The sequence below is a fragment of the Acanthaster planci genome, linkage group LG02 (genome assembly GCF_054643075.1).
Source record: "Acanthaster planci isolate LZ-2023a linkage group LG02, COTS_SCS, whole genome shotgun sequence".
In the NCBI taxonomy this organism is placed as follows: Eukaryota; Metazoa; Echinodermata; class Asteroidea; order Valvatida; family Acanthasteridae; genus Acanthaster; species Acanthaster planci.
Window position 1 is genome coordinate 11,974,922 of NC_141778.1, and position 17,923 is coordinate 11,992,844.

The 17,923-nt window shown below is 40.9% G+C and overlaps 1 protein-coding gene across 4 annotated transcripts in view; it reads right to left on the reverse strand.

Moving 5' to 3' along the window:
- The window catches only part of LOC110978224 (uncharacterized), a 50,424-nt gene that overhangs the window by 2,693 nt on the left and 29,808 nt on the right, over positions 1–17,923 (reverse strand). For 3 of the 4 annotated variants that reach the window (XM_087133135.1, XM_087133134.1, XM_087133136.1), the window contains 21 exons: positions 17,547–17,737; positions 16,976–17,120; positions 16,092–16,505; positions 15,496–15,642; positions 14,721–14,928; positions 11,410–11,684; positions 10,932–11,080; positions 10,287–10,446; positions 9,694–9,884; positions 9,201–9,345; positions 8,159–8,572; positions 7,535–7,681; positions 7,127–7,334; positions 5,517–5,791; positions 5,069–5,217; positions 4,424–4,583; positions 3,789–3,979; positions 3,235–3,379; positions 2,333–2,725; positions 928–1,074; positions 422–614 (listed from right to left, as the gene is read on the reverse strand). In XM_087133135.1, coding sequence (XP_086989261.1) covers positions 422–614; positions 928–1,074; positions 2,333–2,725; positions 3,235–3,379; positions 3,789–3,979; positions 4,424–4,583; positions 5,069–5,217; positions 5,517–5,791; positions 7,127–7,334; positions 7,535–7,681; positions 8,159–8,572; positions 9,201–9,345; positions 9,694–9,884; positions 10,287–10,446; positions 10,932–11,080; positions 11,410–11,684; positions 14,721–14,928; positions 15,496–15,642; positions 16,092–16,505; positions 16,976–17,120; positions 17,547–17,737 — 4,447 coding nt within the window. The remainder of the gene's footprint in view (positions 1–421; positions 615–927; positions 1,075–2,332; positions 2,726–3,234; positions 3,380–3,788; positions 3,980–4,423; positions 4,584–5,068; positions 5,218–5,516; positions 5,792–7,126; positions 7,335–7,534; positions 7,682–8,158; positions 8,573–9,200; positions 9,346–9,693; positions 9,885–10,286; positions 10,447–10,931; positions 11,081–11,409; positions 11,685–14,720; positions 14,929–15,495; positions 15,643–16,091; positions 16,506–16,975; positions 17,121–17,546; positions 17,738–17,923) is intronic. The other variant, XM_087133137.1, reaches the window with a different exon arrangement.

The window sequence follows — 17,923 nt, forward strand, 5'->3', positions numbered from 1 at the left end:
TGAATAACTCATACATGTAGAAAGGCTATGGAAGAAAAGTCTATGGGCATTTTGTGCACACTTGGTCTTCGCTGACTTAGTTTCTGGAGAGCAGGGGAACAGTTTGTAGGAAGGTAACAACATTCAAGTAGCTGCACTTTGCAGCACTGGGCAAGGTCAAGCAACAACACAGGTCGGATTTGCCTGACATCCAGTGTATATTTAATGCATAAATTACTAGTCAATATCGACCATTGGTTGACAAATGATCGTTGTTCAAACTTGCTGTCCGCTACACCGCACTAGCTATAGAGGATTCTTCATAACCTTCTGCAATGTCAGCAACCTAAAAGACAGACCATGGTGACAAAAACTAAGTTGTCATTTCAGAATATGACACTGATGGGGTGTTTGTACACAACAGATCATTATAGTGTCTTACAGGCAGTGTGCCGCTGTGAGAGCCCAGTGCTCTGACAAAAGTGTGGCGCCACACCAGTGTTCCCCACTATTACTGTCTCTGAGTGACACCATCCAAGGCCAAGAACCAGCTAAAGCAGGGGTACCACCGACTATCCGATTGGCAGAGACAGGGGTGCTTCCCCCAACACCGCAAGTCGTTGAATTCAGAAAATCTGAAAATAATGGCAAACATTGCTCTGCGATATAAGAAGAGAATAAATTCTTAGATCAAAATTTGAAATAACCTACAACGTACTTGTGGAAATGATTTTCAAAAATAATTACTAGAAACGGTCATTGCGCAATCATATCCTCATTCTTGGTCTGCGGTGGGTTCAGAAATCTGTGAAATCCTAAATTTAGGTTTTCTTGGAATCCCAGATGAGGAAGTGTCCACGTAACTAGATTCTGCATTATCATGTCAACATCTGATCAAGGTCAAAGATCTACTTTGCCAAGCTTTCAGTGTGGATGCTATCAGCTTACAGGTTCGGTTGTACCATGGTGATGAACAGTTATGCTCATCTGCTCCTGCTGGGCAATCAGGAAACCCGTCACAATACCACCAGGCTGGCATCGTTCTAAGGTCTCTGTTGGGTCCTCCTTCCGGAACAGTACAGAGCAAGCTCAAATCTACCATCAATAAAAAAGGCATTGCAGGAAATCAAGTCACGAGTAAAGTATATATGCTATGATAAACAAAAGAGGGTGATATAACAGAAAAATGGAGTGAAGGAAATATGCTGGTGGTTCTGATGTCTCACTTAAGTTTGTCAAGAATATGCTCTAAATATCCTAGCGTGCCAACCATGCAACCCAGGGGTTTCACCAGGACATCTTAATTTGCACCATTTCTTTTCCATCCATTTGCCTCCAGACAAAACATATTGATATTTCACCGGCATTCGTGCAATGGAACGAAGAATATTTTGAGTGACAGATGAAACATTCCATCAATCAGAACATGCCATTAGCAAGTATTCCTGTCAAGAATCCTTTTCATGAAATGCCAGAAAACCTTGCAAGGTTTGAGACAAAATTTCTGAGAGTGGATTGTTTGCTTTACAATTGCAAGTTGTTTCCTTTTACATGAGTGCATGTTACATGTCACTGACATTCCTGGAGAAGCAAATGCTTCATTATCTGGTCACCAGCAGACTATATGCATATGCACATAGGTAGTACCAGCAGTGTGGTGAAGTGCTTGGATTAGCCTCAGTCTCAGGCTGAGCAAGATTTTTAACCTCCTCGACCCTGGAGTTGTTAGCTTAATAATAAATCATATGCTGCCATCTAAACGTCTATATTCATTCATCATCCTGATTACTGAAGTCTTTCTTTCAAGTACTGTTGTCCTAGAAGTGAGTATAATTTTCAGAGATGAAAGTTGATGCAGAGACGAAGTCAGGTATGGCCGACGAGTGCGTGTGATAACCACCTTCATATGAATGACAAGTGATAGTTGGGAAATGCAAAAAGAAAAAGAAGTCTTAAGAAGTCCAAATGAAACAATTTGCTCCATTCGTGTGATAGAGCATGAACTGCCACAATCTCATAAAAATGGATAGATCACTGTGAAGATGGTACACGCACTACAAATGCAACAGAGAGATAATGCATGTCACAATATTTGCACATGTGCACTTGTAGGTTATCGCATGGAACATTATACAACAAATGGTCCATCTATCATATTATTGTTTATCAATGGTCACATTATTGTTTATCTATGTGATAAGGGCTATGGCCTCATTCATTTGCCACTAGCCTACTGATTTGGAAACAGGAGAGAATCTGTCACATTAGGTGTGGTAAACTCCTTCAAGGCACTGAGCTTCGACAGGGTGAACTTATCAATTGTGTAATGAATGAAGTGATTGTACATTCAAACCTGTGATGTTTGTAGCATGGATCTCCAGTTGGAACCCTCCAAGAAGTTTCAATGGCTTTCCACTGCCAGTGCCATACCAGATCCATGCCGTATCAGATTGGATGAGCACGGGGCCTGCCTTGTCTGCACCACTGAATCGGCCTAGTTGAGTGCTCAGGTTGCCAGGGTTGTCTCCGTACCCCACAATTAGAGCATTATTTCCCTCCCAATCGTAGTCCATTGCTACAAATTTGATTAGAAGTCTGTGGTAGTCTGGAGGTCCAACAACGATCCAGAAACACTGCAGTGTCTCTTCATATAGTGGGTAACGTGGAGAGTACAAGGTCGCATGACTGCTGGCAGGAACATCGATGAGGGTACCACTGTGGCTCAACTCACACCTAGCATCGATGCCTTAGGGAAAAATACAATTCACTGAAAATGCGTTGGTAAAGACTCAATTGCAGCTGAACAAGATTTTAAAAGATCTTTTCTAATTGTAAAAGCTTGATTAAAGGAAAGTTATGTCAAAAGACATAAAGTTACGTCAGGGACTAAAATTCTCCAAACACATCAGGCCAGTCTTCCTTCCCTTTTCAAACGATGTGTCCAGTGATTTGTCGATGTCAAAATTGCATATCATTCTTTTTCCCAGTTTAACTGCTTTGAAATGAGTGCCTTCTCCGGTCAAGCTAAGCTACAATAATCAAAAGATGTACTATTCTATCTTGCCACTTTAAAAGTTTTCAACATGTGCTCAATGCTAATCAATCATAAAGGGGTTTAAAATTTGTCATGATGCGCACAGCATGAAACATATGTCGGCACAGCACAACACAGCCAGCACACCTCAATAATCATATCTCAGTGCAGTCACCAAATCTATGTGTTTACATATTGCGGAAGATATCTTCAAGACTTACCGTTGGCACAAGTCATTTGACCAGGACGACCTACTGGATAGTGTTCACATGGTATAAACCACTCTAAGAACATGCCCGTCGCATCCAGATAGACACTGCTACAATTATCTACAAACTCCTGGCAGAAGGCTCTGCAGGGTACGTCCTGATTAAAATGACAACAAATTTCATTCAGCTGGAGCTGGGAAGGGGAAGTTGAAACGTCAAAATGAGTGACAAAAACAAGGACGGGTGTGCCTATTATGCAACGGAAACTAATTGCTCTCCAGTGATTGGAGGATTATATCAGCTTGCTGAGGCTCTAGTTGGATGACATGAGAAATTTACTGATAGAAATGCCTTGTTTTAAAAAGATTTTGTCCGTTATTTACAGAAGTGAAGCATAATGCAGAATGTTCACTGCAAGCTTTTACACTTTCAAAACTGACAGGGTACACACTTGTAACTGTGAATTGGAACAACTGACTTACGTTTTACTTCAAAGCTACCTTAATTTCTCATTACATTTTCGTATGTTCCTCCAAATTTTGCAAAGAATGATTGAATCGACTTACCCTTAGACTGCACCCTGGCATGAACATCATGCATAGGAACTGGTTGGCATGACTGTGACACATCTCAAAACTCAGCAAGTGGTCAATCAAGTCATCGAAAAATGATTGATTGGTTGAGTACGTGTCTGCATAAGGCACCAAGTCAGTGCATTGGTTGGATGGCTCCAGAGGCTCGCAGCTAGGTTGAAACTCTGAAGTCACATTGAAATCATATCAAGAAATCTGAATAACATAACCCTAACGCACCAAAATGTGACAGATCTAAGACAACACACAACAATAGTGAATCTGATCATGTAACCACAAATATGGTTCGAACACTAGCCTTGACTTGCCCTGAGCATTAAATATTTTTAGGTTGTAGAGAACTCAAGTGGGATGTCATTTTGAACCAGAAGTGTAGTGCAAACGTATGAGGTACACACTCAAAATTGCACACATGATGTTTTGCACTTCAGTACTCTATACCTAAAGTTCGAAAGGAGTTTATACACTAGATAACTGAGTGACCACATTTCAGGATAAAACACCTACGGAAATGTGGAAAATGTCTGGTTTAAAGAATTGGTTAAGTATCCAAGCTTACACAGTCTATTTCTCAGATATAACCAAGGAAGACTGCTAAACCAACCAACCTCCATTAATTGTTGAGGATATGAAATCAATATAGGAGGAGATACGTGTGAAGAATCCTGGATATATTGCAGAGCTGCAGCCAAAACCAATACTGATGATTCCAACTTCGTGCCAGATACCATGACGATTACGGCACACTAAGGCACCTCCGCTATCGCCCTGTCAACATTAGAGACAAACCTCTTGTCAGAGTGAGAAGTTCAGGACTTCAAAAACAAAGTTCACTTATTGCGTGAGAAGGTAGAACCTCAGAGCACTTGGAATTTTACAGCAGGAAGATACTTTGGGTAAATTCGCTGCTAATTTTGCCATGTTTTAATCTCCTTACAGGTATTCACTCCCTTGAATGACACAGATACATGTACACTATTTGCTCTCTGAGAACTGTAATCTCTTGGAAAGTACTATCGTTACACACAAATCACCCCTGAGCTTTTCTAATGAAAATGCTTTATGAGTTCTGGCACAGAGGTTAAACAAACATCTGCCACAAGGAACACGCAGAGCACTTTAACAGGAATATGAGTGATCATTATTAAAAGCTTTTACGCCCTTTCACAAGTCCCCTCAAGAGTCCAGCCACAAGTTCATTCGGGCAACAATACTTGTGTCCAAAGCATAAAAAAGCAAGTTGAGTACTGTACACGGCAAGGGCTCTGTCCATCTTGACCTTCAGCACACATGATGTTGTTGATGGGAATGTCAGTGTCTTTAAATCCTCCCAAAAGCCAAATGCAGTCTTGTTGAGGAAGAAGGTGAATCTCCGATTCCTGCTGATGGTTAGCCAACTCAGCTGGTAAAGGAAAAGATACGAAAAGAACTTCAGCATCATTGCTCATATTCATATTTCTTTTCTCTTAGATATTAACTATAAAAATGAACTTGACAAGGGGTTGGTACAGGTTTCTCCTCTGAGAAAGGAGAGATGTCAGAAACCAGAACAATACTGGTCTTTTTAAAATACTATGGACAGTGTATAATGCTGATGGGTGAGAAATAATTTGGTTCGTCTAATTAAAAAGTCATATTCCTTGTGGAAGTTTCCATGAGATGTGATGTCACCTGCAAGGAAGTTGTTTATTTAACTGATACCTGCTGTGTAGTTGGTGTATCCCCATCCAGCAACATAGCACAGACTAGAATTGTCAAAATCTTCAGCAGCTGTGTCGAGACAAACTGGTCTGACATGATTTGTGTAGGGAACTGGCTCTGCTAGCTTCAAGACAGCAATGTCGTGCTCTGGCAGAAAGTGACGACGGAAGCCCGGGTGCGGGAAAACAGTCTCCACGGCAACCTCTACGTGATGCACTGTCATCTCATTCAGTCTGGGATCCCCAAACACGACATCGAGTCTTTGATTCATGTAGCTAGAAGAGGGCAAACACATGGTTTTTTTTAGGTTTGGGGGATATCATCACAGTTATAGAAATCCCTGACACACTTAGGACAAGGACCATCCATACCTTAAGAATGATTTGCTACAATCACATTACAAGGAATTGAACTGTGAAGCTGGAGAGTGTAAGAATTTAATGTTTCTATAAATTCTATTGACAACCAATTCACCACTTCCGAAAAGGAGCTAATACACCTCCCAGACAGGTCTGCCAGGCAGCAATTAACAGTTGACTCTCAATACTGTCAAAATCTGTGGGACCTAGTGAAAAGGTTTGCTGTACATGTATCTGAAATTCACTGTGTGGGGAGCGCAGGGAACTAACTGTTTGGGTTCACCATGTGCACAGATTCTACTCTGTATGCATGCACATATATGTGTGTATGTACGTGAACATTTGTGATGTTCAAGAAATTGTAATAATGCTCTCCGTGCTATGATTCATCCAATACAGTTACACTTTTAATAGGAAACCTCACTTATATTTTAAAAAAAACAGTGCTTGTACGACATATGAAATGAAACCCCCAAGATGGTCAATTGTAATTTATGGCCAAGGACAAAGCCAACATAACGACGACGAGAATGCCAAGATTAATAATCAACTTGGTGGTCTCCATGTGGGTAATCTTTCCTATTCGTTTTGTAATGTTCACTGCGTTACCCCAGCTTTCTTTGGGCACATGGCAGTGCTGGAAATTTCAAATAATCATGGACAACCCGTAAGTAATCAATCATCAAAACGTCCAAACTTAAATCACGTGTACAGTGAGAATTCTGTCCAATGACTGTGACGTCATGACTGTACTCGTGACTGGACAGTTACGTCCAGGAAAGCAGACGTCATACAAGCGCAATACAATTCAAAAGAATGGCTGTGATTGGTAATCACACCTGATGATTAGTGACAGTGTACTCTCCAACTATCAGCACCTTTCACATGAAAAGGTTCTGCGCCGGGCCAAGACTAAACAACTGACACAAGCAACAGCTATTGACTAACTAACTCTGCTTGTAACTATATGCTCCAGGATTTGTAAACATTCGTTATAAATGGTAGCAAACAAAACTCGTTACACAACAGAGTAACAAAAACCTTTTGTCATAAAATGAATTTTGTATTATGCGATTTTGCTGTAACAGACTTTCTCCCCGAAGAAATGTGCATATCTTCAAGGAGACTGAATATGGGTGTCTTTTTTAACCTGAATTTTGCCATACCCGAGTCTGTCATAACCAGAGTCGATTTAACACAAGTACATGTATCTAATATAGTGGCCAGATCTTTTGATAGGGATGGACCTACGCTGGTGTAACCACACAGTGTGCTGCTGTCACAACCCACTGCGGTGCAATAAGTGACGCTGCACATCTGTGCTTTTTGCTGCCGTCATTTCCATGATATCGTAGCGATCCTAGCCAAGGCCACTGGCCTGGTTCAGCATCTGAGCCACCGACGATGCGGAATGGCTGTCTTGAAGCCTGGAGACCGCAACCCGCTTGGTTCAAAACATCTACATATTAACCAAAACAATAGAAGTCATATAGAGCTATTAATCACTGTAAATCAGAAACCATATCTGACTTTTAAATTTTCTCAGTGTCAGATACATGTACTTAAGTGAACGCAAATAGATCTTGCATTTTGTTACAATGCCTTATCAAAATCAAGGTCTAATTTTTCAAACACTGAGGGTGGATTCTCTTAGCTTACAGGTATGGTTGTACCAGAGCAATGAACAGTTATGTTCATCTGCCCCTGCTGGGCAATCAGGAAACCCGTCACAATGCCACCAGGCTGGCATCGTTCTCAGGTCTGTGTTGGGTCCTCCATCGGGAACAGTACAGAGTGAGTTCAAATCTACCATCAATAAGAAAAGCATTGCAGAGAATCAAGTCGAGAGTAAAGTAGGAATGCTATAGTTAAACAAAAGAGGATGATATGACAGAAATGCGCAGTGAAAGAAATGCTGGCGGTTCTGATGACATGTTATTCGAGTCTGTCCTGAACATACTCTACACATCCTCGCATGCCAACATTGGAGCACAGTGGTTTTACCAGGGAAAATATTTGCACATTTTTTTGCATCTGTGAGTCAAGCTACAAAAATAAAGTTTCACATTTATGTATGGAAAGAATCATTATCCATTGACATCACGTGCCCTAGGCAAGCAAGTCTGTCATTTGGTACGCTTACACGCTTCATTAATCCTGATGGCAGCCAATTGAGTTAGACACTGGAGAATCATAACTTGCATTAAACTCCCCTATGAAACTGAACCCCACCTACATGATCTGATGAATTGTGTAATGAATGAAGTGATTGTACATTCAAACCTGCGATGTTTGTAGCATGGATCTCTAGTTGAAACCCTCCAAGAGGTTTCAAAGTCTCTCCCGGTGCTGGAAGCTGCTCTCCACTGCCAGTGCCATACCAGATCCATGCCGTATCAGATTGGATCAGCACAGGGCCTGCCTTGTCTGCACCACTGAATCGACCTAGTTGAGTACTCAGCTTGCTAGGGTTGTCTCCGTACCCCACAATTAGGGCATTATTTCCCTCCCAATCATAGTCCATTGCTACAAATTTGATTAGAAGTCTGTGGTAGTCTGGAGGTCCAACAACGATCCAGAAACACTGCAGCGTCTCTTCATATAGAGGGTAATGTGGAGAGTACAAGGTCACATGACTGCTGGCAGGAACATCGATGAGGGTACCACTGTGGCTCAATTCACACCTGGCATCGGCGCCTTTGGGACAAAATACAATTTACTGAAAAGGTTTGGGTCAAGATGCAATGCCAATGTCACATACAAGATTTACAGAAGTTTTCCAAGCTGAAAAAAAAATTACAAATGTATGACGAAATGAATGTTATAGAAGAAGATATTTAGGGAATACGAGTCTCCCAACACATCCTACTCGTCTTTTTTCCCTTTTCAACTATCCAGTGATGTTTAATTGCCAGCATGGAGTACTGAAGTGCGACATCAATGTGAACCCTGAAGGGTAGTGCAAACAAAGTAAGTACAAGCGCATGTTGGTTCATGCGCTGGTTCTCGCGTCAATGCCTTTTCCACACATAACTGTGAGCGCGATGTATTCACTTCCGTACTCTAGACTGTTTTTGAAATGAATGGCTTCTACAGTCCAAACAAGCAACTAAAGCCAAAAGATGAACTACAAGTATTTCCATCCTGTTCATTTGCAAGACGTTCACAGGTCAATGCTCCTACAACCACAAGTGTGTTCAGTTTGTCATGATGCACACTGCATGAAAAACATGCAACAATTAAGCCAGCACAGTACCGTCTCAATAATCATATCTAAGTGCAATTACAAAGTCTATAGGTTGCTGTATTTTTCATCAAGACTTACCTTGGATACAAGTCATTTGACCAGGACGACCTACTGGATAGTTCTCACATGACATAAACCACTTTAAGTACATGCCCTTCGCATCCAGATAAACACTGCTACAATTATCTACAAACTCCTGGCAGAAGGCTCTGCAGGGAACTTCCTGTACATCCAAAATGACAAGACATTTCACTCAGCTGGAACTTGGAGGGTGAAGTTGAAATACATATCAGCAGTGCCTCGACAAGAACCAAGGACTGGAATTGGGAAGCTGTGATTGTAGTTGATCCTTACTACACCACTGATCATTTATAAAGGTTTGTTCAGGCTCTAGTTGTGTATGAATGAAACTGTGTGGTACATTATATACAGAAAGGCATCGATCAAAAAGATGTCAATTTTTATCCAACTGTGTACACACCTGACTTACATTTTACTTTTTGTCTACTTTTCTTCTTATTGTTGTTCATATATCCTCCCTACTCAGCCAAAAATGATCAAATCTACTTACCCATAGACTGCATCCAGGCATGAATAGCATGCACAGGAACTGGTTGGCGTGACTGTGACACATCTCAAAACTTGGCAACAGATCGATGAAGTCATCGTAAAGTAATTGATCGGTTGGATATGTGTCCAGATAGGGCACCAGGTTAGTACATTGGTTGGATGGCTCTAGAGGCTCACAGCTAGGTGGAAACTCTGATGTCAAATTAAGGTCATATCAAAAAATCTGAATAAAATAACGTTAGCGAACCAAAAGGTGACAGACCTGCAACAAAGAAACGCAGACGTGCTTAATCAGAGCACGTGGTCCATGGCAAAGGCAATGTTTCGTATTTAACCAAAAATATGATTAAGACACTAGCCCAAACTTACCCTCAGCACTAAACGTTATACCTGGAATTAGTTGGGATTTAAAGCTGCCAAGTAATAAACTAAATATTTGAGAGCCTGAATTTGGGGCGAAAGACCCATGGAAATTGGAATATTTCTGATTTCAAGATTGGGTTAAATACACGATTTTGTGCAGTCTACTGACCTGATAAGAAGCCAATGTTTAGGATTGCAATTTATAACCAAGGAAGATTGAAAACAACCAACCTTCACTTATTACTGAAGATATGAAATCAATGTACGAGGAGATACGAGCATACACTCCTGGATATCTTTCCGAACTGCAAGCGAAGGAAAGACTGATAATTCCAACTTCGAACCAGACACCATGCTGATTACGACACACCAAAGCACCTCCACTATCTCCCTGTTGATATTTGAGAAAAGAAAAGCTTGTTTGTCAAAGCAAGAAGTCCAGGGCTTCAAAGACAAAGTATTAGGAATTTACTCACTTTTCAAGTGAGAATAGTTACAAGTATTTCACCCCCAATGACAGACATGCATGCGCAATATTTGCTCCGTGAGAACTTTAATCGTTTGCAATGTTCCTCAGCATTATGCGCATGAATCACCCTAAATAAACAGTTTCTAATGGAAAACGTTTGATGAGTTTGGCATACAAGTTACAATTAAACAAGTGAAGCATCTTTCATATGGAGAACATAGGGCACGTCGCAAGAAATGATGGAAAAGGAGCTCATTAAAATGGCTCTGTTGCCCAGAAACATTTACGTAGGTTAATAACAAGCTCATTCATAAGTCCATCCAAAAGTCCAGTCACAATGCGTTTGTCAGTTCACTGAGCAACAACATTCATGTTCAAAGGATAAAAGGGAAATTTGAGTACTGTACACGGCAAGGGCTCTGTCCATCAAGACCCTCGGCACAAATCATGTTGTCCGTGACAAGGGAATAAAAGTCAATCTGCTGCAGAGACCGAATACAGTCTTGTCGAGAAACAAGGCGAATCTCCAGTTCTTGCTGACGGTTAGTTGACACAGCTGGTAAAGGAAAAGAAACGGAAAGAAGTTCAGAGTTGAATTTGTGATCAAATATGAAGGGACTTGGCACGAATAGTTTTATTTCTTTTTTCTTGGATATCAATTGTAAAAAACAACTTGACAAAAATTTGCCATGGATTTTCCCTCCAAGGAAGGAGAGATGTCATCAGGAACAACAATGATACTGGTTTTTTCAAAGTACCTCGTTCAGTGAATAATGCTCACAGGTAAGAAATAATTTGATCATCTAATAAAAAAGTCATATTCCTTGTGGAAGTTTCCATGAGATGTGATGTCACCTGCAAGGAAGTTGTTTATTTAACTGATACCTGCTGTGTAGTTAGTGAGTCCCCATCCAGCAACATAGCACAGACTGGAATTGTCAAAATCTTCAGCAGCTGTGTCCAGACAAACTGGTCTGACATGATTTGTGTAGGCAACTGGCTCTGCTAGCTTCAAGACAGCAATGTCATGCTCTGCTAGCAAGTGAGGTTGGAAGCCTGGATGCGGGAAAACAGTTTCCACGGCAACCTCTACTTGATGCACGGTTGTCTCGTTTAGTTTGGGATTTCCAAATACGACATCAATTCTGTGATTCATGTAGCTGGAAGAGAAAAAGATATATGTTTCTATACGTTATTGGGATAGCATTACAACTGTTGAAATCTCTGACAAACTTTACAATGACAAGAAGAATCTATGCCTTAAGAATGGTTTGCAAAAATCTAATCCAAACGAAGTGGACTGTGAAGCTACAGAGTGTGACAAGTAATGTTTCTTTTGACGACTAATTTACCACTTAAGGGGCGGAGGTAATAAATCTCCCAAACCACTTTGCCAGGCAGCTATTTACATTTGACTAATGATATTAAGAAATCCACATTCCCAGTGAAAACATTTGTTGTATCTGAAATCCACTGCATGCAGAGCTCAGTGTGCTAGTTTCTGGTCTTGAGTTCACCATAAGTACAGATCCTACTCTGTATACACGCTTTTACACATGTACCTGAAAATTTGTGATAATCTTAAAATTTTCAGAATGCTCTCTGAGGTATGATTCGTCAGATACAGTGTGAATTTTCAACAAGAAACCTTAATGTTATTAAAAAAGATGTGAACAGAAGACAAGTAAAATAAAAATGCCAAGCAGGGGCATGTCCAGTGGGGGGACGCAACTCCCCCCCGGATTAAAAAAAATACTTCAGTGATGAGTAAGAAAGTAATTGGTATGTTTATTGATCAAAGTTTAGCATCAAACCCTAAGAAAGCAACACCAAGAAATGAAAGCAAGGATGTCATGATCATGAGTATTTTTCTTCTTCCCAACATCATGCTGAGCCCAAAGCCACATTCACTTTTGAAGTTACCCCTCCCTAACACCAAAACCTGCATACGCCACTGATGCCAAGACAGTCAAACTGTAATTTATGGCAGAGGACGAAGCTAATGTCATGACAGCGAAATTGCCAAGATTGATAATCAATTGATGCCTTTCCATGTAAGTAATCTTTCCTGCACAAATTGTGTCAAGGTGAAACAATTTATTGCCCCATCCATGCAATGTTCACCGTGTGACCCCGGCTTTCTTTGGGATTTGGCAGTCTTTGGCAGTGTTGCGAATTTTAAATCATGATGGACAACCATCATTGACACGTCCGAATTTCCATCAAGCGTAACATGAAAACTTTGTCAAATGAGTGTGATGTCATAACTGTATTTTGTGATTGGGCGGTTACTTCTAGCAAAGGAGATGTCATACAAGCACCTGTTTAAAACAAGCAAAAGCCCTTTGTAACATTAATTATGGTTTTTTTTCTATGATTTCCCATTGGGAGGTGCACGCAGCGCGGATGACTGGAATGCATCACCAGGGCCGAGTATTTGATGACTGGCTGTGGTTGGTAACCACAGCGGACACTTTGTGACCGTGCACAATCCAACAATCATAACCTTCCATATGAAAAGATTCAACGTCGGGCCAAGGTCGATACAACAATCGATACAAGCACAACCTATTGAAAACTAACTCTACTGGCAATTATGTGCTCCAACATTTGCAATACTATGAACGGCCTGGATGTCATTTCCTTCAAAAGTGGAAAGTTGTTTAGGGTGGGTTTGATACTTGACCTAGAATGTGATTCTGTAAGGAATTATCCAAAGTTCACATCCGAGCCAGAAATCACACTTAATATTACATTATTGAAGCCTAACTCATGATGTGATTTTGGACTTTCCCGGATGTAATTTCGGGCTGGGATGTGATTTTGGATAATCCTTACCAAGGATACGTCAAAGCCACTCATTACTAATGGTAAAAAAAAAAATGATTTCTATACAACAGAGTCACAAGAACCTTTCATTGTAATTTCACACTATTTGATTTTAGTGTAACAGATTTTCTCCCCAAAGAAATGTGAACATTATTGCTGAGACCGAGGATGTGTGTCTGTTACATAACCTGAGTTTTTCCAAAATTGAGTTTGTAATAAGACAGTGATAGAAATAGCTGGATACATTTTGCACGAAAAGCGAGCCAAACATGAAAGTGATGTGCAATTTTTGCAAATGGAAATTTCCTGTAAAATCATGCATAACAATGGCCACACAACCCGCCCCCACCGGCACCGTGCACGTAGCGAGCTCGAGGCGTGGATCGCATCGGAAACCTGCCCCGTGCGGAGCGCTAGCGGCTTCACAGCAAAACCGAAACGTTTGACGAAATGAACTCGTGCCCAGTATCTTGTCCTAGTTTAGCGCAGCGCGAGGCCTACAGATCATGGGGGAATCGAGGTTGCTGCGATTTGGTGGGATTATATAGCACGCGTAGTTCGGTACGGTACGGTACAAGTGCACACATCAGGCACATATATACATTACATGTATATGCGGGATAAGTGGCGCCACGAAGTACAAGTTGGTACATACACCCCAAGCGCGATACAAGCTTCGCACGTACGTACTGTACATAAGCACGTGTTAACTTCAGTCATTTCCTGGTGATCAATGCGCAACAAAAATGCCAAAAGCGTGGTCCAAATGTACCGTTGAAAAACGGCAGAGAAATATGCCACGGCTGAAACAAGAGAATCAGTTGGAAGACATTGTTCTTTACTGTGAGTTGCAAGAGGCCAAAATCAAAGCCGTTTGAAATTCTGCGGAACATTCGTCAGATCTCAATTAAAGCATCGACTCTGACAATGACTTCTGATCAGTGCAAGTTACAGTGATGTATACCATTTCCCCTTTCTTGTTAAATATTTGACTTATGTGTAAGTCACCAGTCGTTCTAGGTCAAATGCAGAACATCTCAGGAGCTAAAATGGCACCCCAAAAAATCACGAGTAGGGACTTGCTGATGGCGGGGTTTTTGTTTATTTTCCCCTTGTGTAAAAATTTGTTTCTCCACCCAATTTTTGGCCAAAGCTATAACCAACAACCATGCTTTACCAAACCTGTGTGTTGTTTCAGTGTTTAGCCTTGGTGTACATATCAGTGGATATTAAAACTGTGTACCAAACGACAATATGATCAGCAAATTTGCTAATCAATTTTATTTTCTTATTTCCATCACAGTAAGAGTCAACTATACAGGTATATCTGATACAGTGGCCAGATCTTTGGAGAGAGATGGTCTTACAAAGGTGTATCCACACAGTGAGCTGCTGTCACAACCCACTGCGGTGCGACAAGTGACACTGCACATCCATGATTCTTGCTTCCGTCATTTCCATGATATCGTAGCGATCCTAGCCAAGGCCACTGGCCTGGTTCAGCATCTGAGCCACCAATGATGCGGAACGAGTTGCTAGCAGCCTGCAGACCACAACCCGCTTGATTCAAGATGTCTGCAAATTAACCGTAACTATAGATGTCATATAAAGTCATATAAAGCTACAAATCGCTGTAAATCAGAAACCATAACACAACATTTATCAACATTTCCAAAATTCATCTTAACAGAGTCTTAAGATAAGAACAGTTCCAAATATGGGGCCATTTTCTGATTATCCAAGGGGTGGATAGAAAGTTTATTTGCCTTAAAAGACCCACAAGTCCATTAATTCTGAAAATCTGAAAATTATGGAAACCACACCCAAGAACACAGGCTGATTCTCCTAATTTTGTTGTTTATTTAATGTTTATCTCGAGATAGAAACTTCTTTAAAAACATTTTAAAATACTCTGTAATTTCTTTACACAAATGATTATCAAGATTGAATACTGGAAATAGTCATATTTCAATCATATACATTTTGGCCTTCAGTGGGTGAACAAGTCTGCTAAATCCTGAATTTAAATTTCCTGAAAGTTTCAGAGAAGTGTACACAAATAGATGTGACATTTGTTTCAATGCCTTATCAACGTCAAAGGCTTGATTTTCGCAATGTTGAGGTTGGATTCTCTTAGCTTACAGGTTTGGTTGTACCAGGGCACTGAACAGTCATGTTCATCTGCCCCTGCTGGGCAATCAGGAAACCCGTCACAATGCCACCAGGATGGCATCGTTGTCAAGGCTCTGCTGGGTCCTCCTTCGGGAACAGTACACAGCAAGCTCAAATCTACCATCAACAAGACAGGCATAGCAGAAAGTAAACTATGAATGCTATAAATAAACAAAAGAGGGCGATATAGCAGAATTGTGGAGCGAAGGAAATGCTAGTGGTTCTGATCGTGCCATTCAAGTTTGTCAGGAGCATACTCTATACATCCTAGCGTGCCATCATTGGAACACAGTGGTTTAACCAGGAAAAAATATTTGCACTATTTTTTCTGTCCATCTGTAATATTGCAAAAGAAACGAATGTGTCACATGTATGCAATGGACTGAATCATTTTGTCCATTTACAACCTGCGCCATTGGCAGGCATATCTACCAAGGGTACACTTATTCGTCCCAACTTTGGCCGATTGAGTTGGACACATTTCCATATCTACATCGAACCCCTTAATCAAAATGAATCCCAACTAGGCCGGCCAACTGATGCAATAAATGAAGTGACATTCAAACCTGTGATGTTTGTAGCATGGATCTCTAGTTGGAACCCTCCAAGAAGTTTCAAAGTCTCTCCCGGTGCTGGACGCTGCTCTCCACTGCCAGTGCCATACCAGATCCATGCCGTATCAGATTGGATCAGCACAGGGCCTGCCTTGTCTGCACCACTGAATCGACCTAGTTGAGTGCTCAGGTTGCCAGGGTTGTCTCCGTACCCCACAATTAGGGCATTATTTCCCTCCCAATTGTAGTCCAGTGCAACAAATTTGATTAGAAGTCTGTGGTAGTCTGGAGGTCCAACAACAATCCAGAAACATTCAAGATTCTCTTCGTAAAGCGGGTAACGTGGAGAGTACAAGGTCACATGACTGCTGGCAGGAACCCTTATTATGAAGTCACTGTGGCTCAACTTACATCGGGCATCAGAACCTTGGGAAAGAAAACACACTCGACTGACCACGAGCTGCTAAAGATCCAAAATCAGCTCAACAAGATTTTAAAAGATCTTTTTTCAAGGTAAAAGCTTCATCAAATGCAAGTCATGGCAAAAGATTCAGGGAATGCCATTGTTATTCTTTCGCTTTCTAACTTTATGTTTGAACGCCAATATCGCACATAACTTTTCTTCCAAGTTAAACTGCTTCTACGGTAGAGCTAAGCAACAATAACCAGGAGATGAACAATTCTATCCTACTAGTTCGCAAGTTACACATGTCTCCACTTGCTCCCTCAACCAACAGTGGGTTTACAATTGTCAGGATACATATTCAAAATGAAAAAGTTTAGGGAATTTTTAATCTGCATGAAAAACTTAAATCATGGCACACTCACTATCAGACCTTGCTGTGATCAGGAGATTTATCTGCTGCAGTATTTTGTAAGGCTTCATTACGACTTACCAATGCTACATGTCATTTCACCAGGACGACCTACTGGATAGTGCTCGCACAATATGAACCACTCTAAGAACGCGCCAGTCGCATCCTCATAAACACTGCTACAATTATCTACAAACTCCTGGCAGAAGGCTCTGCAGGGTACTTCCTGAACATTAAAATGACAAGAAATTTCATTCAGCTGGAACTTGGAAGATGCAGTTGAAATGTCAAAACTGGGGTGTCTTGACAAAAACGAAGGACTGGAAATGGAAAGCTGTAGTTCATAATCATCTCATCACTGATCAATTATAAAAGCTTCTTGAGACTCGATCTGTGTCAATCAAAAGGGAAGCTGGGCAGAAAACAAAAATGGCAGTGTGGAGGTAATGTTTGCTTGGTCAAAAAGATTCTGTCCATATTTTTACCGAAGTGAAGCATAACCTAGAATATTTGCTGCAAAATTTGACACTTGGAAAATTGGCAAGGTACATACTTGTGATTGTGAACAGAGATGACTGACTTACTTTATCTTTTTCACTACAGTTGTTCATATTTCCACTGAATTTAGCCAAGAGTAACCAAAGCGACTTACCCCTCGACTGCATCCAGGCATGAACATCATGCATAGGAACTGGTTGGCATGACTGTGACACATCTCCAAACTTGACAAGTGGTCAATCAAGTCATCGTAATATGATTGATTGGTTGAGTACGTGTCTGCATAAGGCACCAAGTCAGTGCATTGGTTGGATGGCTCCAGAGGCTCGCAGCTAGGTTGAAACTCTGAAGTCACATTGAAATCATATAAAACCCCTGAATAACATCGCCTACATGCACCTTAACAAAAGATCTTTAACAGCACAAATTAAAAGTGTAAATGATCAAGTTGTGAATCAACAACCCTTTTCAATGTGGTTTGTGGCAAAGCTAAAGGTTAGCACTAATGGTTATGACACTGAAAAAAGGGGG